Here is a 26,746-nt window from a genome sequence, read left to right on the forward strand (position 1 = left end):
GCACTCTTCCTTATAGTGGAGAATGAACATAAAACGCGGGAAATTAACGTCCGTAACCAGAAGTGACGTCATGATGTTTTGCGTTACGCACAATAACAAAGTTCCACTTTAGTTTTGTCGTTTGTAGCGTAACGTTATGTTTTTATGGTAAACTAACGTACTTTCAATCGAAAAATATACTATAACGAACGGAGAGAAACTATCGAGGTACCTGCTTTTTTCGTATTTTACATAAACAATATATTATCAGTGCATGAACCACTTGTTGTCATTAACAGCACGAGAGTCATCTGGCATTGGGGGTGCCAGATGGGTTTTGCTGGCATGGGTAAAATCACCGGAAACGCCAGTCCGGTGTGCAAGAATAGTGTTTCTTGTTGTGGCGTCACTGATGACGTCATTTATATGTGAAATACAGTATAACGCTAGAAAAACCGTGTTTTTTTTTGCTATAAAATCAAGAAATAAACAGTATAACAATATCCGCAAAGGATAAACTTTCCATTATTTACATGGTCATGTGGAAGGAAGAGTTACCTCTATCACATAACAAAATTTGTAAAGTTTACCACTTGCGAATGCTGAGTATCATTTCGAAGATCTGACATACTAAATATCTTACTAAAATGAGTTTCCATGCATTTTAGAGTTCTTTTAACAACAGCAATTTGAAGTATGGAGATATCAAAACTATACTGACAATTTCTTTATTTAATATTAATAAGAGACAAGTGTTTTATCCGATAGACATAGTCCCTACAAATTCGTAAAATGATTAGATCTTCACTGTTCGGCGGTAAGAAGTGTTTTGGAGGAGTAAAATTTAATTCAACATTTTGAACGTAACTTAGTCAAAATTGAAATATGTTTTAAGTACTAATGTACTGTACTTATCATGTGTCACTTTCAGATCAACATTAATTAGAAAATATATGCGTGGGTCCCCGTAGTTTGCTAGCTACAGCGATGTTCACCAGCGATGTTTCATGCATTACCAACTTTAATAAAACATATACTCTAGAAGTTTTATAAACTACACAGCTTAAAATCACAAACTTTTAAGAATTCATCGAAGCAGCCAACTTTTCATTCGATTTATCATTGATTTCAATGAAACGGTGGAAATTTCAAATTCTGTTTATTCTTTCAACATAATACAGAATTATATAATTTTGATAAATATTCATTTGAGTGAATTAAATCTATCTGACAGTCTTAATACTTGAATTTTAAGGATGTTGGTGAAATACATAGAGGATCTTACATAAGTGAGTTTTCTTACTGAATTTATTCAAGTAGTTAATTCACATAATGAAACGCGAGACTCGTGACGAGCATTTTATCATTAGATAAATAATGCAAGTGTTTCTTTCTCGTTCTTATAAGTGAATATTTGCTATAGAATTTCCAACATGTTATTTGTGTATTGAATAAAATTTACAAAACGACTATTTCGAGAAATAGAACACAACCAAGAAAATAACAACAGACTTGTTTTGTTTGAGTCTGTACAACACCCTGCACGCCCCCTAGCAATGGCTCCATCATACAAATATTAAATGAACTTGTACGTCTAAAGTGTGTGTAAAGTGTAATGTTCTAAACTTTAGCACATAGACGTTCATTGAAATAAAGAATGAAATCCTACATGAACGCGTACTCGTACAAGTACCACCTCTCAAATCTAAGAATGCTTACACAAGAAATACTATTATCACATACACGTGCACCTTGTGGACTCCATGGAATCGATATTGCACGGCTAGATTTGCATGGACGTGATCGAATAATATGTCAATGAATCAAACAACTAAAATATATAGGACATTTTCAAAAAAATATCTTTTTCATATATTTATTATTCATTACGTTGATAATAGAATTATTTTTAATCAGCAAAATTATTTTTACCGTCTCCCTCGTTAACTTTATTGTATGATGTTATTTCTGATTATGTGAAATAGAATGTTGATTTCGTGAATATATGGAAACTCATTCATTAAAGGAATATTATGCTCGCCCGCATAATTTAAGTACATTTGAAATGAAACTACGTTAATTACATATTTACTCGTATATGCCTTTCAGTAACGTTTGACGTAACGTCAAATTAGCACGTACAATGTAAGTGGATCTTTTTCGCACAGATAGTCATGTTGAAAATCGACGTGTAGAAGGGACAATTTTCATGATTTTTAACATTCTTTTAAGTTTATAATTTAAAAGGATGATAGTATTTGTCATTGATTTTTTTAGCAATTTGCACGAAAGGCCATTTTTTAATGTAACCGTACCAGGCCCTTTTTGAATAAAGTATTCACAAAAACCACTTTTCAGAATTCAGGGTATAAGTCCAGCAAATGTTGTGCAATAGGGGACCAAATCCATAAAATGTGCATAAGTTTCCATATTTCAAGGATATTTTGAATAAAAAAAATATTATAAATCATAACGTTTTAGCAAACCAGTCCAAAATTTTCATGAATTGCAGCCCAGGCATGTCTTCGTGGCTTTAATCCGTTTAGATTAAGAAAACAGTACTACTATGGATTATGCACTTTTTATAAAATCTTGTGACGTCATTAGTGATACAGTCATAGTTATAAAATGGTACCAATATCTCAATTTCGATTTTATCCCCTTTCTTGCACTGCAATAATTTAAGCCATTTTTATATAATTACTTATTAAAATGCACTTTAATGAAACTATGTTTATCCCAGTAAAGTTGCATGTCATACAAGATTACAGAAATAGTTCCGTTGTAGAAAATGCCTGGTTATTACATGCTTGAGGTAAGGTTCTGGTCAACAACTTTTCAGACTGGCAAATTTTCACAGTAAGTAGTATATAACAAATTTATTTAGAGACCTAACGGGGCGCTAGATTCAATGTCAATATCACTATTGCTAAAAACATCTTTGAAAAAAAAATTGTCCTCTCAATGAATTTATATTAGAATGAAACCTTGCCTACAGATAGCTGGCTCGGATTGCGTTTGCAGCCAGAAGGTTCATTACTAAATGTGCTGTACTTGAAAAACTCCACTGTGTGCAGTGATCTAAGGCACTGATCTAGAGTACATTTTTACATTTAGGAAGTTTGAAGAGTTGTGGTTAAAATTCCGATCGGAATTTTACTTTGTTTTGGCAGTGTTGATGGCATTAGGGTAAATGCTGTCAAGGTCAAAATATCACACTAAAAATAGAAGAAAAATCGCTCAATAATTAGATCGTCAAGCAGAGTAGATGGTTTCCAGTCTATAGCTTAAGTTTGAAATGACAAATTGTCACCAAACTCTGTATATAGCAAGCTAGTGTAGAAGCCCGAGTCAATGTCAAGGTCGCTAATACTTAGAATAGAACAGAAGGTTATTCGATAAAGAAGGTTATTCTATAAAGTTGACTTGAACACAGTATAATATAATCATGGTATGCTATAAACACTAAAATAGTAATATTTAAAACAGAAAAAAGATTTCAATTCAATAACTCTCAATAAGATTGAAATATTAACACGAGGCTTACTAGGATAGAAAGGCTGGGCCGTTCGAGGTAATTTCAACTATACGGTTACTAAAAATAGATGTAAAACAGTTTTCGGCCAAGAACTTAAGCTTGGAATGATATATTGTCCACCAAACATGTAGTATATAACATACTTAGATAAAGACCCAATTTGTGACTTTATTTGAGACCCCGCTGTTTATTGAAATTGACTAGTTTTGAATTTCATGTTTTGAGAAATCCCCCGGATTTTGACCAAAGTATATAGTACGTCTACATTTACATTTACATCTCCGTGTCCGTTGTAAAGGTCTAATATCAAAATTTTGCTGACAGGTTTAAACGACTTCTTATATAAATCGCCAGTCCAGTTTACACCGGTCCATGGATTTGACAACATCCATTTATTTAATGGCTCGCAGGTCAATAGTCAAAATTATTGGCCCTCGGTCCGAAATGATCAGATTATTGGCACCCGGTCCTCCAGACTCCATGCAGTTGTTATGACTATTGACCAGCAAGTAATTCAATAAATGTATATTGACAAAATATATTGGTTGTATGGTTGTATGCAAAACTGTGCTACTGTTATCAAAGGCTCGATAAAGTCCCGTTAGGAATATTCAACCTCGGAACCGTAGTGGACCTCTGGTATGCGATACTTTCACTATATGTTTAAAGATTTTTCCGTCCATCAATGCTACCGTTAAAAAAAGATGCGGTGCGATACAAGCCTTACCAATAGCTAAACATCGGTAGTTTAAGTCAGTAACGTTTGATGCATAACTACTGGTCGATTGTTGTATTTGCTATTTGATAAAATTTGTCCTAGTTTTTGAAAAGAGATGATATCTTTAATATGTGATATCACGTTTTCCTCAACAACCATCAAAGATAAAATGAATGTTTATCTTTTAAGTAAAGTCATGCAGATTCGTGTAAAGTTTTAAGATTATTTAATTATCATCTAGTAAAGTAAGAGATTTTACGGACTTTTTTCAAAATAAATTTCAGCAAAAGCGTCTATAGATGCATCTAAGTGTTTAAAGTAGTTTGTCCCTTGTGGACTCGAAACCTTGCTTAGGAAGTGGTATCAGTTCCTGTGAGGTAGTTAGCCAGCTGCCTACCGGAATGTCTATGGTTTTATCCTGTATCAAAAATCATGTTCTGGTATATTCCTCCGCCGTTGAAGCTGGATTTCGGCATGGAACAGACACTATGTTACGGGTGGTAAACGCTGGGAATACGCTTAAAATGGGCTGTGCGATGTCCAGTGATAGTGTTGCGCGTAAGAAAGACGAAACATGGAGGTAGATGAACTTCTGTTTTTGCTAAATATGATATATTACCAAATATTCTCGAAAAAAAAAGCGAAATGCTATTCGACACAAATATGACATATCTTAATATGTGTTAAATATCTGGTTTGTGAATTATGATTCGGCCTGTCTAAAGTCTGTCGACACGAAGCATGCACAAAGTATGGAATCTGAGGTCATCTCACGTTTCTAATGATACACCGACTGTAACACAGTGGCGAATATCATATTTATTCAAATCCTACTTGAAAAACAATCATAGGCAATGGGGTTGCAATCCTGGGATGGAGATTCTCGTATAATTTATATAGTCAAATCGTTCTTTTTTAATCTTTATAGTTTTTACAAAGTCAATTTTGTCTGTTGGCCGCCAAAAAGTGTTATCAGCATATGAAATAAGAAGGCTGATAACACCTTCTGGCGGTCAATAGACGAGGATTATATTCTTTTTTTTCTCTTTTTGCAAGAAAACTTGTTTGTTGCCAGCGTCCTTATCAGTTTACGACCAACGGTAGGCTTAATGTACACATAAAGACGCTCTATTTGTCATGTTTGCAATAAACGCAACACTAGTTTGCTGTTCATATTCTGGTTGAAAATGCTCATGTAACATTTGCCTAAAGTGGCTATAAATGGCATTAATCGACAAAAGAGCAGGAACCGGATGTTGGCTTTTTGAGTTTAGCGCCGTTTTCAACTGTATTTCACTGATGTTATGGTAAGCTGTTAACTCAACCCGAGATTCTGTACCAGTATTAATATGTTCTCCGCAAGTAAGTGCAACTTCTCAAAATAAATCAGAGGTGAAGGACAAAGAACTTGAGACAGAATGCATTTTATCATATCGTCTCGGCGATCATACGCCTCGCCCGAGGATCGAACTCACGACCCTCGATACGTAGATCTGCGCTCTCCCTATGGCTATTGTTGCTGTATACGTGCGACCTCTGTTCAGTTCAGCAAGTTTACATCTTGATTCTTGCAACAGTAAAATGACCAAAGTAATAGGAAAGATACTTCGTAACCATAACCGATATGTTCATTGTCGAGATCAGATGCCAAAATGTATGTTTGAAACTGGCTGAGAGGAAATCATACATAAACATGCACGACAGTGACATCATATGCACAAACGGATGGATCGCTCAGATTATTTCGGACTTCATTTTTATCAATAGTTTTTAATACTTTTCTTTGGTTTAATATATATACAATCAATAAAGAACGGTTTTAGGTGTTCCGTTTCACAGTTTGATTCGACATTTACAAAACTTTTTATCTTAGAAATGAGTTTAACGTCTTTCTGGAATAAATCCCATAATTGAAAATAACTAGTTATGGCCCTTTTATTGACTTTGCAAGTGTACGTTTGCACATGTGTGTTACATATAGAAGAATGTTCCTATTCGTATTTTTAAACGAACATTTTGAATAAGCGTGTTTATTTTTCTTTTAGCTACAAGTTATTATTTTAAGCTGCTCAGAATGATCGCGCGGCTGGCTTACACGTTTTTTTTATCATTTTCTGTCGTGACAAACTTACATGTTGTGTTGTGATTATGTTAGGTAAATAAACTAATATATAAACCCAAATTGTTTCAGGTTTTGCTCCATATACCAGTATAAATGTACATAAAGTAAAATTGACTACAAAAATATTTGTTAATATTTATTTGAAGTTTGTAATAAATGCCGCTAGTGAAAATGATTTCAAGACTAAAAGTGTATATCATATAACTGATGCAAATACTATTGTCAAAGAATTTTATGCTGATAGATGCACAAGTCTCATTATGCACGAGACACAATGCAGGTTGTCGCCAAGTTTCAAATATTATTTTTGCGGTGAATTTAAATACTATACAACATAACCTTCAAAATTCTATGTTTTTATTTCAGAATCATCATCTTCGTCACCTTCATCACCAACAAACGTAAGTACATCCTAGATCTCTCAGTATTTCGTCCGGCATTTAAAAGGAAGCACAACTTCCAGATTTCCAAATTATAGCTAACGCTGTTAATGCAAATCCAAAGTTTACATTTTTGTAGTTTCAGTGAAGTTGGTGGTGTTTCTAATTTTTTTATTGTTTAAGTACTATATTTCACCCTAGGAGAATAATTTGAACAATCTTGATAGAGGACAACTAGATGATGCTACATAATTTAAAAATATCAAAGCCCTATGACCTGTGGTTTTGGACAATAAGATTTTTCAAGGTTTTCTAGCCATGGCAACCAGAGTTTTGTATGAAATTCAATTCTTTGAATAACTGTTAAAGAAGACCATCCAAGGAACATTCCTCTGAAGTTTCATCAAAATTGGCCTGGTGGTTTAGGAGAAGACGCTGTTAAAAGGAAAGTGTGGGACGGACGACGGACGGATGGATGCCGGATGATGAGCAATCACAATAGCTCACCCCGAGCACTTTGTGCTCAGGTGAGCTAAAGAGTTAATTCCAACTAGCACAATTTCGGTCTGTATTACATTAATATATTGTGTCTTCAGGTAACATACAAAAGTCCTTCTAACTAATCAGTGGCACACTCCCACTTATTATGGAGTTATTTACATTTTTAGGTCCACCCTTTCCACAAAATCCGAAAATATTTGAGACGAAAAATGACTCAGAGTTGGACGGAAATGATCAAAACAGGATGAAAATGAATGAACGGAAAACTGCAATTATGTCCGTTTATGTTTAAAATTAGTACTTACGACTTAATTTTATTCGAATACTGATTGTCATTTTATTTATAATGGATTTTACATGCCACACTACTTGTGACGTCAACATAGAGATCATGTGATCATGTGATCAGTTATTGCCATGTCTGAATGAGTAATTATTTCGGATTTCCTGCCATTGCATTCGTAAATAGACATAAAAGAAAATTTTTAACTTATTTTGTACAGTGTTTATGACTATGTATTTCTCGTGGTATGACTATAGATTTGTCAACTTTTAAAATGCATACTCTTCATACATGCATGACCCCGCCAATATACTCTGGTAAGTCCAAATGAAACGGTTACAATGTACTTGGAGAAAGAATACTTTATGCATTATGGAGTCTGAAAATAAGTCTCAAAAGCACATTTAGAGTATTGTAAGTGTAAGTGAAATGTTTCAAGGTAGATTCTATTTTGTCTCTGGAAAAATAATCTGAGTATAGTAACATTATTGCACATGTGACGCGAACGAATTTCTCGTGTTCCGTTATCCGGTTAGACCTGTTGTATAATACATGGAGGGTCCGGTTGAAATTCTTGTTGTTTCATCGACGGACCCCTAAAAAGAAATAGACGACTCAGAATATTTCATAAACAGTTTAATACAAAAATATCACAGAAAAAACTGCATGCATTATAAATGCTGTGTCATGTTCGCACATCTGAATATTAAGTAACGATACAAAAGTAACAAAAGCTATTTGTAAAGCACATATGTCCCATGATGGCCTGTCGGAGGTAGTTAGGTATGTAACTGTTTGTCTCGTGTATACTGTGATCTTTACATTGATAAAATGACCCCGAACTGGGCCTGACCACAAGATCTTGTCATTTGAAGTTTGACTGTGACCTTGACCTTTGACATAATAGTCTGAGAAACAGTAGGTGACATCTATTCTTCAGTCATTCTATGTGCACAGCGTGCTGCACCATGGATGTAGTGGGCTTTCTGCAATTATTGATTTGAAACCGTTTTCAGTCTCACGGTCACTGAGTAATTTGACCTTTGCTGTACTAACCTCGAAAGCAGTACAGCTTATCAACTGACTACCGGTAATCGTTCTATAACGTATAAAGCTTTCTCTTTTACTGATCGCAAATTTCTTCATGCATGCTTGGCAGGAATTTAATACGGGAAAATTCGTCTTACATTACGAGGCGGAGGCCTTGTTGGATAACAGTAGTGCTGTCAGTTACGTAATTTATGACGTCAGTATTAACGTCTACCTTAAATTAAGATAAGAATTTATTAAAATGTTTTAAGTTATTGTTTGCTATCTTTTATACAATACGGTAGAAAAATAGTCTGTCAGAGGTTGAAGGGCTAGGGTTTAATCATCCGGCTCTCAGGTAGCCCTAACTGTTTGGATGGTCACTCGGCAAAGCCTCATTACTGCCTAAACAGTTACTCTCTAGCCGGATATCCGCATCTACAACTAGCGAAAAACTTGAGGTCTACTGTGACCTTGATTTTTGACGTACAAACCACAAAACAATAGTGGAAAACAATCATCCTGTAAAGTTTGAGAGCTGTAGGCTCAAGCATAATGATCTACTGACTGACCGACATACCGACAAACATAAACAAGGAATATGCCTCTCTTCTACGAAGAGAAAGGGGCAGAAATAATGATGATGATTAAATTTAACAATACAAAAACAACAGACGAACAACAAGTGATATGTAAGGAATAAGCGTCATGTCTTGAATCTTTACATTTGAAAAAAGAACGATTTTCGAAAATCACATGACTTAGATACTCTTACCGGCTATAAAAAAGATGAATTTGCGCAGAAAATTGAGATATAATCATTAACTAAATCATAATTATTACATGAAAATGTTCTTTTTGTAACTTGTCTGAAGAAACCGTAGTGGTACGTTGGTGCCCTGACGCGTTAACGATTACGAAATGAATGGATAAAGTTATGAATTAGTTCTACAAAGTTACGCCCTCTGGAGATTATTTTTTGGTCACGTGATTCTCTACCTATTAATTAAAAATCTTAATTGTCTTTTGTCCAGTAATAACAGCTATTTCTGTTCTCGGTTGTTCTTTATAATAGATGACTTCCGGTGGTTTTATTCGGAACTGTTTGAATTCCTTGTAGAACGTAGCAAAATAGATCACTGTGATGAACGCTACCAACCATTCCGATATTGTTGCAACCAGGTGTTCCGCATATCCCTAGTAAATAGTTTATCACAGATAATAAACCAATTATCCGTAACATATGAAGAGCACTGCATGAGAACCACAAATAGACATATTCTGCAAGTTGTAATTTTATGGTCGAGCATATTCTCAAATAATTTAAATTTGAAAAAAAATATTGTAAGATAAAATAAGTCATAACATACAGAAATGCATACAATAAAATAAACATCACATATATTCAAACCTTTCTTCGCAGAAGTATGAGAGACTATAATCTATTCATATGTAGCTGAAAAGGTTATAACTACATAATCAAAACTAGGAATTCGAATTTTAAGTGTATATAATTTTTAATTTTGAAAATCAATATTCTCTTTATATTTATATAAAATTTGCTAATATGTTGGAAGTGAAACAACTTTTTACAATCAATCTAAAGAAAATATTCAAATATATTCGAATATTCGAACGAAAAGCAAGTTGTCATGAATACGAATTTGTCCTGTAACACTTTAAAGGGACTGTCCTCCAGATCGTACAGCAACAAAGAACAAGAAAATTTCAAGATATCAGGCAACTATTGCTATATTTCTTAAGACGACTTTGAAACTTGGTTACTGAAAGATTATATGTTAAGGAAAGATATGATAATTAGTTTTTTTTACTATTTTTACGTTTTAAAATTTAAAATCGTTTGTCACGGGGTACCAAAGGTAAACTCCCTTAATTATAAGCCTTTATTAAACGGTCGTTTAGTACGAATCCTCCATTGTGTACTGGTCAAGATGGTAGGAAAGGTTTTATTGCTGAGGCAACCTGGGTTCTAATCCCGACCCTGACATGTTTATTTTGCTTGAATTAGCAATTTTAAAGATACTTTTGAAACAAGAACTCATGTTCCAATGTCCATAATATGACCTAACTTAAATCTTAAAGAAAGATTATTTTAGCCAAAGTCTTGTGTCCAGTCCCTTTAATGCCTGTATTGATATATAGACAAAAAGTTATAAAATAAATGCTTTCTAAGATCAATACATTGCTCAATACCAAATAGTTCAATATTATTTTTATAGTTAAGTAACCAATAAAAAGAAAGAATTCAATCTTCTTGGATCGAATGTCGAAATACAAATTAATTTTTACGTCGTATTTCGATTCTCTCTGAACACATGAAATCCCATAAACATGAAACAGAGGAGAAAACCCAAGACAAGGGAAAGAAGTCAGTACACATGCACCTAAAAGTAAAGACCTATGAAATAAAACTAACATGTAATGAATAAAACTGTTCATTGTGGTTATATTTTAAATCACTAGGAAACCAGTAAATGCGAATTCATCTTTAACCAGGAAGTGAATCATTAGAAACTTAAAAAATTTATTTTAAAGTATGTTACATAATGCTATATACATAATCTAATTTGATCACTTTATTACATATTCGAGTCTCTGGTCTCTTGGTTTTTTCGTATATACGTAAATTATAGCCTAGCTAGCGGAAGCAGCATGCTCTAAGGTTATAAAATTGACTTTGGAGACCAGTCGCGGAATGAGAAATTGCCATAGGTCAATTTCAAATTTGACATCAGAATCCACTAATCGGCTACTGGAAATTTGAGACTGTCCAAAACTCAGTTGTGCCACACTGGATCAGTTTGATATCAAAAAGTATGCGACAAAAGAAGTCAAAGGCTGTACTAAACAATACATTTGACATCATATACCTCATAACCCTTTTTTCTTATTATATATACCAATAATTAAGTATATAACAAACGCCAAATCTATAAAATACAATCTTTAACAAATGTACTTCATTTTTTTCACCGAAACATGTTAACGGGTAGCTTTATATGAATAATGGGTAACTTTATGCTACTTAGAGAGGATACATACATATATCTTCTTCCCAAGTTTTGGTAAGCGCAGCACTAGCACTATATACAGCATTTACAAAGAAATTTAAAAATCAGTTTGAAAGACACTCTTTATTCTGTTAAGTTCATTTCAAATAATGTAGGCCTATGAAATTGCATTTTATAAGATAATTCAGGGAAGGCGAAAATTTTGAAGAATTGAGCGGAAATAATATTGTAACAATGCAACGTGTATCGTCAGTGAATGGGCTAAGAGCGTGTAACATGATACCTACCGGATGTGCAGCAGTCCAATCATAAACTTCTATGCCTTCTCCAGGGCCTTTACTTCCGGCAACAAGAGTCATTATGGATACTGTATAAGTGAAGGAAGTAAAGGAAGAAGTGGAGTGAGTAAAATAAGGCTTAACGTACTTTATGACGCTGACAATAAGACGACAATCAAGGGAGACAATCAAGCGGTAGGAAAACTCTCTGAATGAAAAATAAATTGCAAAGTTTCAACACTGCGTCTTCAAAAACGACTTGCTGGCATCCATTTTAAATCATCTCGACTAAACCCGATGTCATAAGGTTTACATTTCTTTGAAGTTCCCTTTGATACTATAGTCACATGAACCTGTTTCATATTCTTTCTTTCACCTCTGATTTCTCACTCATAATGTGCAGCATTTAATTGGAACTGACAGAAAACTTATTGGAAAGAATAGAACAGTGTTGCATATACATGAATTCTAGCACAATAGGCCAAGGCTAATTGATACCAACACATAGCTATCTTGGTACGAAAGATGCTTAACAGTGTACATTCAATAAGGTACAAGACACGCAAATTTAAAGTTAAATGGTTATATAGTTAACATACAATACATTTGCCAATACATGTGTAGATAAGATAATACATTAACGTGCAATACGAAGCTGCTAGCCTACTGCCGAGGGAAACCGCCGGTAGAAGATGTACACCTTCTTAAAATGCACGTGACAAGACAATGGTATTGTGTCCATCCATTGTTTTATTTCAGTTATACTTGATTCATAACTAACTTCGATATACATTTACCACGTATCGTGTACATCTTCTTTTCTTAACCGGAAGTACTTCGTTAGCCGGAAGTAGTGTAAACTCACAGGTTCATCCGAGGACCAGTGTTGTTTGGATTTACCAGGACCAGGACCCTTTGATTTGGCTACTTGAGCCGCTATTCCCACTTGTTGGTGTTAAGGATGTGATAATGATCTTCATAAAAGAGTGCATGTGACTTTATTTTACAGAATTCCGTGTTTTCTGCCTTAAACTGGATGCAACATTAAATTATGTCCGACATAAAATTGTCCAACATTAAAACGGGCCCGACATTAAATTGTGCCTGCAATTAAATCTGATCAGACATTAAATTGGGTCAGACATTGAATTTGATCCGAAACAAAATAGGTACCAACAGTAAAGTGGATCAGACATTTAATTTTGTCCAACATTTTAAACAAAACTCGGTGGTCCGGCATTTAATTGGATCCAATTTAGACCAAAGTCACATGTACCCCACTGTGCTTAAGATATCTGGCTATTGTAATATTATACAAACATGTATATTGCAACCATAGAAGTATCACTAAAACACTATACATTATATATAGTAGGTTCATTTGATATTGATCTACATGTATATTGGTATAAATGGTTCAAATACGTGTACAAGTACTTACTCATTTCGCGTGTCACTTAATGACCAGCGCTACTACATAACCCATCCATAATGCCATTCGTGACTACTCGAGATTAACAGTAACTGATTAATAATCATATTTGGTCATTTGATATCAACCTAGATTATATAAGATAAATTGATTGTTTCAGTATGAACTGGAAATTTTAGAATTTTCCTCACGTGATCACGAGCAAACTCCAACTCAGCGTTACATCCCCTTATCGGTACAGTAGACACTGCCACCATGAATTTCAGCCGAGTTTTATTTTCTTCATTATTTTTATTTTGTTTTACAAAGTTTTTATCTCAGTAGTTAAATATTATATATTTTGCTTGTAAAACGAGCAAAAAAAACCCAAAAAGCTATAACAACACACACATTAAAAATAATGCAGTAATACTAAAATTACTTCTTTTTCTGGTGTTGTGACGCGCACCTGCTAAAATGTAAGCAGTGAAATTATTTGACGGTATTTTGAGTACAGTAAAAGAATTTGACGAATGGCATACTGCAAAATGTAGATACATTAAATACTTTCATCATGTTCTGAAAAGTTGTGATATAAATGTCAATTTGCCTTTAGATTTTATGGCAAGCATTTGTTTTACCAGGCGTTGCCAAGTGTCTCTCTCGCCATTTTAGGACCACATGGTTAAAGCATCATCACGTGATTTCCTTTAAGGCAGGGATGACTGTTTGACAATATTCCTGCGCGGAGGTTGGATCACGAGACGTACACGTGATAATGTGACGTACAATTTCATAAGTTACGTGATCACGAGACGTACAATTTTATAAGTGGTTGTGCAAAGAATAAACCTAAATATTTGATATCTACGAGCGAAACATATCTTACATGTAATACAAATATTTTTTTTCTTTCTGTTTTATGTCTTTTCAATTGTTAATTTCCATTTTTTTACCAATTGGTCCGAATATACCACTGAAAAGTATATCTGATATTTTTCACTCCAGTGTAAAAATTTCAACGGTTACAAAGTAACAAAGAAACCACAGTATCAAAAACCAAGACTAATGTTGGCTTAATTTTAACTATTTATTTAATTTTCGTGGTCTAGTGGTAAAACTCTTGACTGTCAATTCAGAGGTCCGCGCTTCGAATCTCGGTCCTGGCAATGGAAATTTCTGAGAGAATCTTGAGTGTCTCCCACCTAGCTAAGACGGCTTAGCGTGTGAAACAAGATTTAACTCAGTATGTATTGGATTTCTCTCTCTGTGAATTTGACGCTGTCTTTGTATGTAAAACGCCACTGAACCTGTTTATCATGAAAAGGAAAGTGTTTATCTTGAAAACGAATGTGTTAATCATAAAAAGGAACGTGTTTATTATGAAAACGAGTGTGTTTATCATGAAAAGGGCGCTATATAAATCTGGATTAATGTAATGATATAACAAAAAAAAAAATTAGGCACACGACGGTGTATACTTGTAGCAGTGAGCACAATGCTGAAATTTATTGTGCAGCCTCACCGGAACATCACGCCTTAAAGACGTGACATGATGCCACATCCAATCACAGTATACTGACACCGGGCTGAACAGTCCTAGAACTATGCTGTTATAAAAAGGATACATATAACTAATAACACAAAATCAGCGACACATAAAGCAATCCGAAATCTTCTGATGTAAAGAGAATTTCCGGGAATCTTAAAAGAGACCGACTTGCAAGAAATGATCGTCTGCAGTATCATGTAAACAAAACCCACACCAAACGCCAAAAAAGCACCAAGTAGATGGACTACCAAAATATTTGTTTCCTGAAACATAAGGAAAGTTAAGCATTAGTTTAATGCAGCACGCACAAAAAGATATACACAAAACACATACACATTAAAACACATGCAAAACACATACACAAAACACATGCAAAACACATACACAAAACACGCACACAATCACATACATAAAGCACGCACAAAGCACACACACTTAACACATGCGGAACGTACACAAACACACCACAAAGTACACCCACAAAACGCACACATAAAATACAAAGACAAGAGACAAATTCTTCAAATTTAAGAAAAAAGTTGATAAATCATCTTTCCTTTTGGATTAAAAGAACACCAGGATTAAATGGAATACAAGAACATTGAAATCAAAGAAATAAGTGTAGTTTTTTTAGATATTTCACAATATATTATAAGACTATATAAAAGATAATAAAACATACATTCAGGTATATAATTGGCCTCTTTGTTTATTTAATAAATTTCAACTAAAATAATGAAATATGCCTTAAATGTTTCTAAAATGCGATTGACAATTTTTAAAACTTACCTGGAAATTCCCGACTAAGCTTACACCAAATATGGTAAGGAGCCCAGTAATGAAAGCGGCAGTGTTTAAATGCAATAAATATTTTCTTGTGCTGTTCTCAAAATGGTACAGACTTTGACGATATCTTGTGTAAATTATAATGCCCGCTGAAAATGATGATGTACATTATTACATACTGTCTTTACTTTCCTTTAAGTTTCAATAGAACCAGAAACGTCAATATTTTCCATATTGACGTCTGAATTTCATACCGGGTGGGTGACGTCATGTTAGAAGCGTTATGTTTTCATTTACATCAATTTTATCAATTGTATTCAGGGTATTGAACAAATGCAGAAATTAATATTAACTCGTTCTTTAGCTGAATGATATTGCGCACCTAAAGTCGCGCAATATTTCCGCTGCAGAACTCGTGCATATTTCCCGATACAAAGCTAATAACAAATAATACTTTGTCGATACTTGAATCATTTCCATGATTTGTTACGAAACTGAGGTGTTGTGTTCTGTATGAATATTAATTAGGTTTGCATGCCAACTCATTTTCGTTTCGGAATTGCAACTATGTACATTGGATGACTGACGTGTACATACCTTTTGAAAATTGTCAACTGGTCAGGATTTTATCATTTATTTTGGTAATACAAAGCTCACTCGGTTCTATTTCAATATCGTATGAACTTGCATTCATTGATAAAAAGACAAAACAACACACAAAAGGTGGAGGTATACAATAAAAGAGTCATAATAACAGTAGCCAGATAAAGCTACTATTATAAAAACCCTATTGTATTTTAACTTAATTTAATCTAATGTTTTTGTTTGTTTACATTTTAAAACACCTTAAAACTCGGTACATCTACAACACTCGTAGAAAATACTTGCATCTATCTTTAAGATAACCAATTGTAATTCTACGAGTTGCAAGCAAGATGTTTCTCCTAAGTTGTGAAATAAAACGATACATAGAACACCTTGTGATGGACTCAAATAAGTGGTGACACCTGGTTATAGACTCAAATAAGTGTCACACTTTTGACAGATTCAAATTAGTGTGGCACCTTGTTATAGACACAAATAAGTGTCAAATGTTTGATGGACTCAATTCTAAACCAGTGTGACACCTGGTGGTAAACTAAAATAAGTGTCACGTGATAATAAACTGAAATGAGTATGACTCCTGGTTATAGACTCTAATAAATTTGATACTTCATGAGACTCAAAAACGTGTGACACCTAGTGATAGATAGAAATAAGCTTGACAAACCACTAGACCTACCTAAAACAGCACCAATGTTGAGCAACTGACCGAACACACAACTTTCTGGAGATCTGGTTCCAGTATCACTGATATACGGGAAGCCGGGCTCAACATGTTTGTTCCCAACGGCTATTGAGTATCTTAAATAAGGAAATAATTATTTTTCAAGTACATATACTACCGATCAGTACATAACGTTTCTTATAGTTCATAAAACTTAGAAACAATAAAAAATTAATTAGCCCTATTCCTAACAACTCCGCCAAAGACGGTCCCAAGCCCGGCTGAGAAAGGAGGAGGGTTGTGCATGGGGCTAACAACCCCAATCACGTAAAAATACCTAGGCTAAGGAAACTGAAGCAACAGATACTCACATAAATGGTTTATAGAAACGACCTAAGGGAGAACCTATGAAGTGGAAACATCCGAAGATGAATCTTTTCTCTCTTAAGACCGTCTCAAGGATTGGGAGTTGGAATGTACGGACATTACACGAGATAGGAAAAGCAGCACTGGCAGCCAGGGAAATGGACAGATTTATTAATTTATTTTGGTTTTACGGCGCACCAGCACAGTACAGGTTATAATGCGCCAAACAGGACTACAAATTTTGGTTTCACATCTCATTTACATCGAAATAAAAACATGACAGATAAATCTGGATTTGTTGGGGCTCAGTGAGGTCAGATGGACATCATCGGGGGCAGCTACTTCATATTCAGGATACACCCTAATGTACTCTAGACCACTAAATGAGGATGACAACCATCGCAATGGTGTAGGAATCTTACTTAATAGGAAGGCCAAAGCATCACTCATGGAATGGGATCCTGTGAGTGAAAGAAACATTGTAGCAAGATTCATGACCAAGGTACAAAATGTCACAATCATCCAGTGCTATGCTCCAACCAACATGGCAGACGAAGAAGGCAAAGAGGAGTTTTACAACCATCCCCAATCTGTTACTGACAGAACAACAGCCAGAGACATTCTGATCTTTAAGGGTGATATGAATGCCAAAGTCGGAAAAGATAATAGCGGGAGAGAGCTCATAAATGGGAAAGAAGGAATCGGTGACATCAATGAAAATGGTGAACTTTTTGCAGACCTTTGCTCCAACAATGACCTTGTCATTGGAGGCACAACATTCCCTCATCAAAACATCCACAAAACAACATGGTTATCCCCAGATCTGAGAACGACAAAACAGATTAATCATGTAACAATAGCCAGGAGATGGAGGAAAAGCATGATAGACGTAAAAGCATACACAGGTGCTGATATAGCATTCGACCACCAACTTCTTGTGGCCAAATTCAAGATCAAGATAGCCAAGGCAGCTAAACAAGACCACATAATGAAACAGGAGATACAACATTGGGAAACTCAAAGAACCAAATGCAAACAGAGAATTTAGCATCGAGTTGAGCAACAAGTTCCAAGCTCTAGCAGAGCTGGACGATGGCTCACTGGAACAAAAGTGGGAGACAGTAAAAACTACATTTACCACCATAAGCAAAGAAGTGCTAGGTTTTTCTAAGAAAGAGCATAAAATCTGGTTATCAGAGGAAGCAATCGAGTCAATAGAAAAACGCAGAACTGCCAAAATACAGCTAGAACAGGAAAGGACAAGATTACAAAAAGACAGATTGACAAAAGAACATGCCGATTTACAGAGAGAAGTTAAGAATAAAGCAAGACAAGATAAGAGAAACTACATCAATTAGTTAGCTGTACAAGCGGGGCAAGCCAGTATATAACATCACACGACAACTGGCAGGCAGAAAAACAAACACATCAAAACCAGTGCGGAACAAAGATGGCAATGTAATAACAAGTCTGGAACAACAACTGGAAAGATGGAAAAAACACTTTTCCAACCTCTTAAATCGAGATCAAATACCAAATACTCCTGACTTACCACCAGGTCACGATCTTGATGTTGAAACTGGCCCTATCAAAAGGAACGAGATCATAAAGGCTTTGCACAAAATCAAAAATGGAAAAGCTCCAGTACCAGACCACATTCCCCCAGAGGTCTTGAAGATTAACCCGCAACTCACAGCTGATATCCTACAAGATATGCTGGAAAAAATCAGGGAATCAGAGGAGATACCAGAAGAATGGACCTTAGGACACATTATTAAACTTCCAAAGAAGCTACTCTCTTTGCCAAGCAAAGTCCTTGCCAGAATCATCCTGGAAGGAATTTGCGGAGCAATTGATGCAAGCCTCAAAGATGAGCAAGCAGGATTCCGATGTGGCCGATCATGCACAGACCAAATAGCTACTCTGCTGACTATGATTGAGCAGTCAATAGAGTGGCAGTCACCTCTTTACATAATCTTTGTCGATTTTAAGAAAGCATTTGATATGGTTGATAGAGAGACACTCTGGAAAGTTCTTCGACATTATGGTATTCCTGACAAGATAGTGAAGCTCATACAAGGGCTCTACAAGAACACCAAAATGCCAGGTCATCCACAATTCTACACTTTCACCATCTTTCAATGTGCATACAGGGGTGCACCAATGTTGTCTGTTGCCTCCTATAATTTTCTCAGTAGTTATCGACTGGATTATGACAGCCTCGATGAAACCACCTATAGGTATTCAGTGGACACCCTCTGCCAAGCTCTAGAAGACCTTGACTTTGCAGATGATGTGAGCTTATTATCGCGCCAATTCCAGCACATACAACAGAAAACGATAGCCTTATACGAGACAGCAAAATCAACTGACCCTGAAATCAACACCAGCAGAACTAAATCACGCAGACTAAATGCACAAAACAACTCTGACATAATCCTTGAACACAAATCCATCGAAGACGTCAGTAGCTTCACCTACTTGGGTATTATTGTCTCTAAAAGCAGGGGCGCTGATGAGGATATCAAGGCGGGATTAGGGAAGGCAAGGCTCGCTTTTGTGACATTAAGACCTATTTGGAGTAGAAACATCAGCCTTAAAAGCAAACTAAGAATATTTGAAACCACTGTAAAATCTGTCCTTCTTTATGGATCAGAGACATGGAAACAGACAAGAAAACAGAACACGATCTATAGGTCTTCATTAACAAATGCCTGTGTTAGATTCATCGTATCAGATGGCCAAAAAAAGTCACAAACATACGAGGACCATCTAAAAACATAATAAAACAAGCAATAGACTGGAATCCGCAAGGCAAGATGAAAATAGGACGGCCGACAATCAACTGGAGAGGAACTCTAGATGGTGAGTTGAGGTCATGCTAAATAACTTGGGGAGAGGCAAAGAAATCAGCCCAGAATAGAAACAGATGGAGGGCTGTTGTGGAGGCCCTATGCCCCTCCAGGTCAAAGTAGGTCAGATCTATTCCTTACAACAATACATTAACATAGGATGTCTCCAGCTGTTAAAATACAGAAAAAATCAAACATTTATCATATACGTTAAAGTATGATGTCCCTAGATGTATAAATACAGAAACAATTAAACATTAATCATATGCATTAACATACGATGTCCCCAGTTGTATAAATACAGAAACAATCAACATTTGTCATATACGTTAACATACGATGTCCCCAACTGTATAAATACAGACACAATCAAACATAAATCATACACGTTAACATTCAATGCCCCCAGTTGTATAAATACAGAAACAATCAAACATAAATCATACACGTTAACATACGATTTTCTCAGTAACATTAATCATATACGTTAACATACGATGTCCCCAGTTAATTGTATAAATACAGAAACAATCAAACATTAATCACATACGCTAACATATGATGTCTCTAGATGTATAAATACAGAAACAATCAAACATTAACAGTTGATGACCGCAGTTATAAAAATTTGAAACGACTATACGTATTAGACCTTCCTGTTGAAATATAGATATAGATACAGGGTGACCAACTCACGTGGTATTTCCGTATATAGCTCGATTCAAGTAACATATTTGCTTATAATTTCTCTATTACTTTACTGTTTTAAACAACATAAAAACGTGTGAGGACAGGAAAAAGAGTGCTTTTCTCGACACAAAATGTCTACTTTTCTCAAGCACTTCACAAAATGTTTTGTCACGGACCAAATGTTCGAAGATAGTATGGAGAATGTGTGGCAGACGTTAAAAATGTGTCAAAGAAAATCTTCGTTTTCCTGTCTTTGACACTAATCTGTCAAGAGATTGAAAATATATTAGCTAAAGGTTTCCCTTAATCTAATTATATTTACCGTGTGCACGATACCGAAAAGTCACGTGGGTTAGCCACCCTGTAGATAGTTAAAACAATAATCGTTGATGTGTGCTTTTTTGTACTTCTCATTTGTGTTCTTTTTTTGCAAAGGTAAAAAAGAAAAAATCTTACGTAATGACGAAAGACAAGGGTAGATAGACTGCAATTATGACGGGCAGCCAGTGGTGTCTAGTTTCTAGCATTGTCCCCGGCTCTCAAGTAATCATTAGTCTGAAAAATAAACGAAATCTTAAATGAAATAAGCTACTCCCATGTTCTCAACGATCTGAAATGATACGTACATAAGCAGATAGCTGTATATTCCGGCTTCGTGACTGTTTACTTTGCAGATATTAGATGAAACATAAGAAACAATAAACTATAGGTGAGCTCTTTGCTATTTATATAAATGAGTGTATTATAAATAGCTCCACAGATAAATCAACTTCCTACTTTTAAACAAAAGTGAAGATATTATCGTTGTTAAACACTCGTAAATATTTGTATAATACTTAAACAAAAGTTACAAGCCGTTATCAGTTACTGATCATGTATCCTCTATTAAACCGAGTAAGTTAAAAACTTGTACAATTTAGAACTTTAGGCGCTAAAATGCACGTGTAATAATTACTTTTAATAATAAACATTTATCAAGCTATATTGATAGCTACATAGGATCAGGTTAAATGTATTTAAAACATGACTTCTTATATAAAATCGTGAATAGTTTGTGCTATTACCTGTCTCTAAGTCAACACTGGTATGCTCGGCTAATGTCAAACTACAGAAAAACTATAAAATATTTCTTGTGTTATGTAAAAGAACACTTATTGAATGACTTGCAAGTCAATAGTGAAAACAATTAGACATCGGTCTTTCGGGCTTGGGCAAATAGTTTTGACTAATAACCGGTGTAATACAACAAAAAAACATAATATTAAACTTCAACATATGAATATTTTGCGTCAATCATTTGTTCCTTTGCTTATATAATTTTGGTTACAAATAAATTAAATGTTAAAAAAGAGAACATTTGAGTGAAAGTTTTCTAAAATATAAATCAAATTGTGATATCTGAACTCCAAACATTGACTTTATTCAACAAAAATCATTGTTTGTGATACATTCTTTTTTAATTAAAAAGAGAGAGATGGTTTAAAATCAAAGTACGATTATGATATAGATACGTACTCCAATTTATTCCCAAAGTGAAGAACAGTCCAACTTTACAATACAAACAAATTGTTAATTTGATATGTATCTATATTAAACGATATCAGTTAAGTATATTTTACCACAATAATTGTTCAAACGAACGGCTACTCGTGTCCTGTGTTAACACGAGAAATGTAAAAAATCTTTTCCCGATATTTTCGAAAAGGCGTGTGTTTATCTGCCATTTTTATGAAACACAACATCAAATATTTACATTCTCCCTTTTCATTTCCATTAAGAAATAATTTTTAGCAAAACCGTGTTTTAACACTATTAAGACACGATGGGAGGTTATACGTCGGGAGTAATAATTTCACGAGTGCGCTCGTAAAACCGCCCGAGTGTATAAATAGTGTTCAAACATGGTTTTGCTAATAATTATTTCGATTCTTAAAATTAAGATAAAATGTGATAGAATTGTTTATTGCCAAATGGTAGGTCATCCGGAAATGGTTATACGTCTTTAGGGCGTAAATTATGATGAATCATTCTACACAGATAAAAGCAACTTTAACTGGTTAAGGAAAAAATGCCAAGCGACTGAATTCGCAACTTCCTGATTGCCAACCGGTCTTGTCATTTTCGGACTTTTAGATACAAAATTCTTTGCTAAGCGCGAGTTCATAGCTCTGAGATTTTGTAAATATAAAATAGAAGAACTGGCTTGTTTGGATAAAAATGTGCAAAAAAAAAAAAAAAAACATCAAGCGGTGGTTACATTAAAGAAAAATTGGAAGCCACATTATTGCATTTCTTTGTATTCGGATCTTTATGAAGTTAGTTATAAATAAAAGATTGCAAAAAAAAAAAAAATTGAATACCTTTATTTGATATATTTTTCTTGCATATTTCTTACCGATAAAAATGTATCATAAAGGGGAACTTCCTAGAAGAGACATTTTTTATCAAACACATAGGCTTAGTTTTATGCACTGAAGATAACCGTGACACTGTATATTAATGTACTAGATATCGTTCCCTCAAGCTGCTGGGGTGTACATACAATATAGCACGAACTAACAAATGGGTGTTGTAGAGATAAATAGGAAGGTAACATGTAAAAGAATAGAGAGAAAACAGACGTGTAAAATCACATACCCTTTTTAACAGAACAGAAAAGATACTTTTTTTTAGACTTGTATACTTTAACAGATGACGGAGTACAACACGGCTGTGAACAACTTCTCCGATTGTTATTTCGCTGACACATTTCCAATAGGAATTTGATACAGAGAGAAAAAAATATCACCGAGCATTTTGTTTAATATTATTGGAAAAAAGACATAAACTTTAACCTCAAACTATATAAAGATATAAAACAAGTCAAAGTTTAATTTCCAAAGGAGTGCATACATCTTCAATATTATATATCATATGTGCTCTATACAAACAGTGGTAGCTATGGTCAAGGTTGAAAAATATTGGCACGCGAAAATTGATTTTCAAAATAAATATTCCTTAGACCTTTATAAAATTTCTGTTTCTATGATATACTGACTAAATCAATAGTTCCACTTAATTGGAAATATTAGAAAGATTTAAAGACCTTCTAAAAGATTTTCACAGGATGATCGAGCCATTCGTGTGATTGGAGAACGACAAACTTATTTTTTTAAAAATATAGAAAATGATAGAAAAATAGTTTACATGCTTTATATCTGACGTTTTGAGTTAAAACTTCAGAGAAAAAATGTACATACCTGCTTATCAACAATAAAATCCGTTCTAAATGTCTATGTAGCTCTAGATCTATTTATTTAGAGTCTATTTTGAAATCATATGACATATATATAGTACATTCATAAAGGATACCGAACAACAAATAACTTCGGGATTTTACAGAACTATAAATAGATCAGATATATAACAAATTAAATATTAAAGATCAAAAAAGATTAATTTAAAGTACTTACAGTGTGACTGTATATGTAAATATCCACTTATATATTGCGGAAAAGTCAAACATGGTACTATCCTATTACTGGTGTAAACTTCTGTATTCTAGTGTACAGTCTCGCTCGCTCGCGAGCTGAGTAGTCTATATGTATATATACTGTATATACTGGTGTAAACTTCTGTATTCTACTGTACAGGAGTAGTCTATATGTATATACTGTATATACTGGTGTAAACGTCTGTATTCTACTGTAGGAGTAGTCTATGTGTATATACTGGTGTAAACTTCTGTAATTTATTGTAGGGATCAAGTAGATTTTTTATTATGTATAAACTTGTGTCAAATAAATCTAGATCTAAATGTTTCTGTATTCTAGTGTAGGAGTATAGAAAATCTAGGGTCCTGTAATTTATTGTAGATCTAGCATGAACATTATTATAGGCGATATTTAGAACGCATATCATATACTTCTCTTGAGGTCGCTGACTCCTAATCACATGCTCTTCGCCTCTATTGGTTGGATACCTCGCTTGGCTTGTAGAATTCACAAGTTCCAGCCCTTGTGGCATACAGACACTAAATAGCCTGAGCACCTATGGAAAAAAGGTAGTCGCATAATGGCGGATTCAAATAGTTCTCAGGTTTTTTTGCTGTAAGAAGGATTTTTCCTTGAAATCATTGCTATATATTGGTTGAAATCATATTGCATGCCTATACTTGACATACTGGTAGCATTTGCATGTTGAAAAAAGACTCCAAACTGATTTAACATGTGAAATTTATTCATACACCCCTACCCTAAATTGTGATTGTCATTTCAGTGTAAAAATTACGGTGTGTCCGTTTGATCAGAAATATTTTTCTTGCATCAAACATGACCCCTACTTTTCTTTGGATATTTTTACAGTATAAATGTTGCTCTACAAGAAAATGTAAGTTAAAGAAATTTAAAATGGGTCTAGGTGTGTAATGCAGCATTGTGAAAGCTTGTCATTTTATATAGAATATATAGTGGTGGCTATTTAGTGTGTAGGTACCTTGTAGGTAATATATCTAGTGCTAGCTTTTTGTACACGCTGTAGGGAGGGTTGGGAAAACACCTGCTTTTCTACAGGCAGTCATTTTAGATAATTTTTCTTGAGTACCATTGATATTTTCACAATCTATTTCGAAAATTAGAAATCGCTCATACACTATGATGTCATAATATGACGTCAATATGCCCACGTGTTGCTCATATTTTCCCTACTGTAGGGAAATATAAGGTGATCTTCTAGTGGCAAGAAATTTAGAACGCATATCATGTAATTATTATGAAGCCAATAATTAGAAGTACGAGTGCTGATCTAGAAGAAACACACATAAGCATGTTTCCAGTGTTTTTTTTTGTCCAGCCTGCATCGGGATACCGGTTATCCAGCGTGAGAAATGTCACTGCGCACATTGCATTGCGCAGTCATTCATCATTTTATTCTAGTAGATTCTATAGATATTATATCAACATGTAAACTAATTCAATTATGATTACACGGGTAAATATAAATATTACTTTCTATATCAAAATGTAAGCTAATTCAATCATGACTTACCGAGTAGGCCTAAACATCATATTCTAAATATCCAAATTGATATATAAGCTAATAAAATCATGATTAGAGATACATGGGTACATTTATTATCTATATCAAGATGTAAGCTTATTCAATCATGATTACACGGGTAAATGTTATTTTCTATATCAAAATGTAAACAAATTCAATCATGATTACAACAGGTAAATATTATTTTCTTTATCAACATGTAGGCCTAAGCTAATTCAATCATGATTATATTCTAGAGTAGGTTCATTTGAATACATAGAATTTCAAAGTTTACTTCCGACGACGTTTTCCCGCAAAAAAGCGTTCCTGTAATAAACAGAAAAAAAAAACCACAAAGCATTGGCAACAACAAAGGCTTACTTAACCGTATGAAATTATTTTTTTGTTTGTTGGGCTTAACGTCGCACCGACACAATGGTGGAGGAAGACCCCAGGTGCCCCTCCGTGCATTATTTCATCAGGAGCGGGCACCTGGGTAGAACCACCGACCTTCCGTAAGCCAGCTGGATGGCTTCCTCACATGAAGAATTCAACGTCCCGAGTGAGGGGCAAGTGGTTTGAAGTCAGCGACCTTAACTACTCGGCCACGGAGGCCCCTTATGAAATTAATATCATAATGGTATGAAGTGACGCAGTTTAAGCTGTCAACACTGAATACTATTGTTGCATTCTCGCAAGTTAAAGTTCACAGTGTAGTGCTTAGGCCGATAAAAATAGCTGTTTTTGACGTCAGTAACGTCGGTGACGTGCGGTGATCATCGTTACCCTGCTTTCTGTGTATGTCGATATTTCGATAAGTAAGCACTTTTTCCGATATTTTCAAAACATATTGTGAATAGATCTTTTCTTTTCAATATACTATTTTTTATGGCTGCAATGGCATTACTTTTGGATCAACCCTCATATATCGTGTAATTAACATGCT

At 34.6% G+C, this 26,746-nt stretch overlaps 2 protein-coding genes across 14 annotated transcripts in view; one reads left to right on the forward strand and one right to left on the reverse strand.

Moving 5' to 3' along the window:
• The first annotated feature begins 4,363 nt into the window (after positions 1-4,363).
• The window catches only part of LOC123536562 (uncharacterized), a 42,262-nt gene continuing 19,879 nt past the window's right edge, over positions 4,364-26,746 (forward strand). Inside the window, exons 1-3 of one of the 2 annotated variants that reach the window (XM_045319866.2) lie at positions 4,364-4,815; positions 6,724-6,758; positions 7,406-7,614. In XM_045319866.2, coding sequence (XP_045175801.1) covers positions 4,637-4,815; positions 6,724-6,758; positions 7,406-7,530 — 339 coding nt within the window. In that variant the 5' untranslated portion in view covers positions 4,364-4,636 and the 3' untranslated portion in view covers positions 7,531-7,614. Of the gene's footprint in view, positions 4,816-6,723; positions 6,759-7,405; positions 7,615-26,746 lie in introns of those variants that run through there. The other variant, XM_045319867.2, reaches the window with a different exon arrangement.
• Positions 7,873-24,385, reverse strand: LOC123536560 (DNA damage-regulated autophagy modulator protein 2-like). Of its 12 annotated transcripts, none has more exons than XM_045319858.2 (8): positions 24,237-24,338; positions 21,849-21,900; positions 21,241-21,339; positions 16,892-17,013; positions 15,613-15,758; positions 14,900-15,086; positions 12,726-12,805; positions 8,141-9,747 (listed from the first exon to the last, which is right to left on the reverse strand). In XM_045319858.2, exons 3-8 carry the CDS (start codon positions 21,309-21,311, stop codon positions 9,553-9,555), a joined length of 801 nt encoding a protein of 266 aa, XP_045175793.2. In that variant the 5' UTR covers positions 21,312-21,339; positions 21,849-21,900; positions 24,237-24,338; the 3' UTR covers positions 8,141-9,552. The 12 variants fall into 12 exon arrangements, with proteins under 12 accessions (XP_045175797.2, XP_045175798.2, XP_045175793.2 ...); XM_045319861.2 differs by lacking the exons at positions 12,726-12,805; positions 24,237-24,338 and adding exons at positions 11,870-11,949; positions 24,024-24,202; XM_053528364.1 differs by lacking the exon at positions 24,237-24,338 and adding an exon at positions 24,024-24,195 and having other exon boundaries at positions 21,849-21,889.

The sequence above is a fragment of the Mercenaria mercenaria genome, chromosome 17, assembly GCF_021730395.1.
Source record: "Mercenaria mercenaria strain notata chromosome 17, MADL_Memer_1, whole genome shotgun sequence".
In the NCBI taxonomy this organism is placed as follows: domain Eukaryota; kingdom Metazoa; phylum Mollusca; class Bivalvia; order Venerida; family Veneridae; genus Mercenaria; species Mercenaria mercenaria.

Excerpts from the sequence above, each read along its gene's own strand:
- LOC123536560 (XM_045319860.2), bottom strand. The coding sequence starts at position 21,311 with ATGCTAGAAACTAGACACCACTGGCTGCCCGTCATAATTGCAGTCTAT. Across the intron at positions 17,014-21,240 it reads CCCTTGTCTTTCGTCATTAC|ATACTCAATAGCCGTTGGGA; the intron begins GTAAGATTTTTT and ends TCCTTATTTAAG. Across the intron at positions 12,806-14,899 it reads TTTTGTGTTATTAGTTATAT|TGGGAATAGCGGCTCAAGTA; the intron begins GTATCCTTTTTA and ends AACACCAACAAG.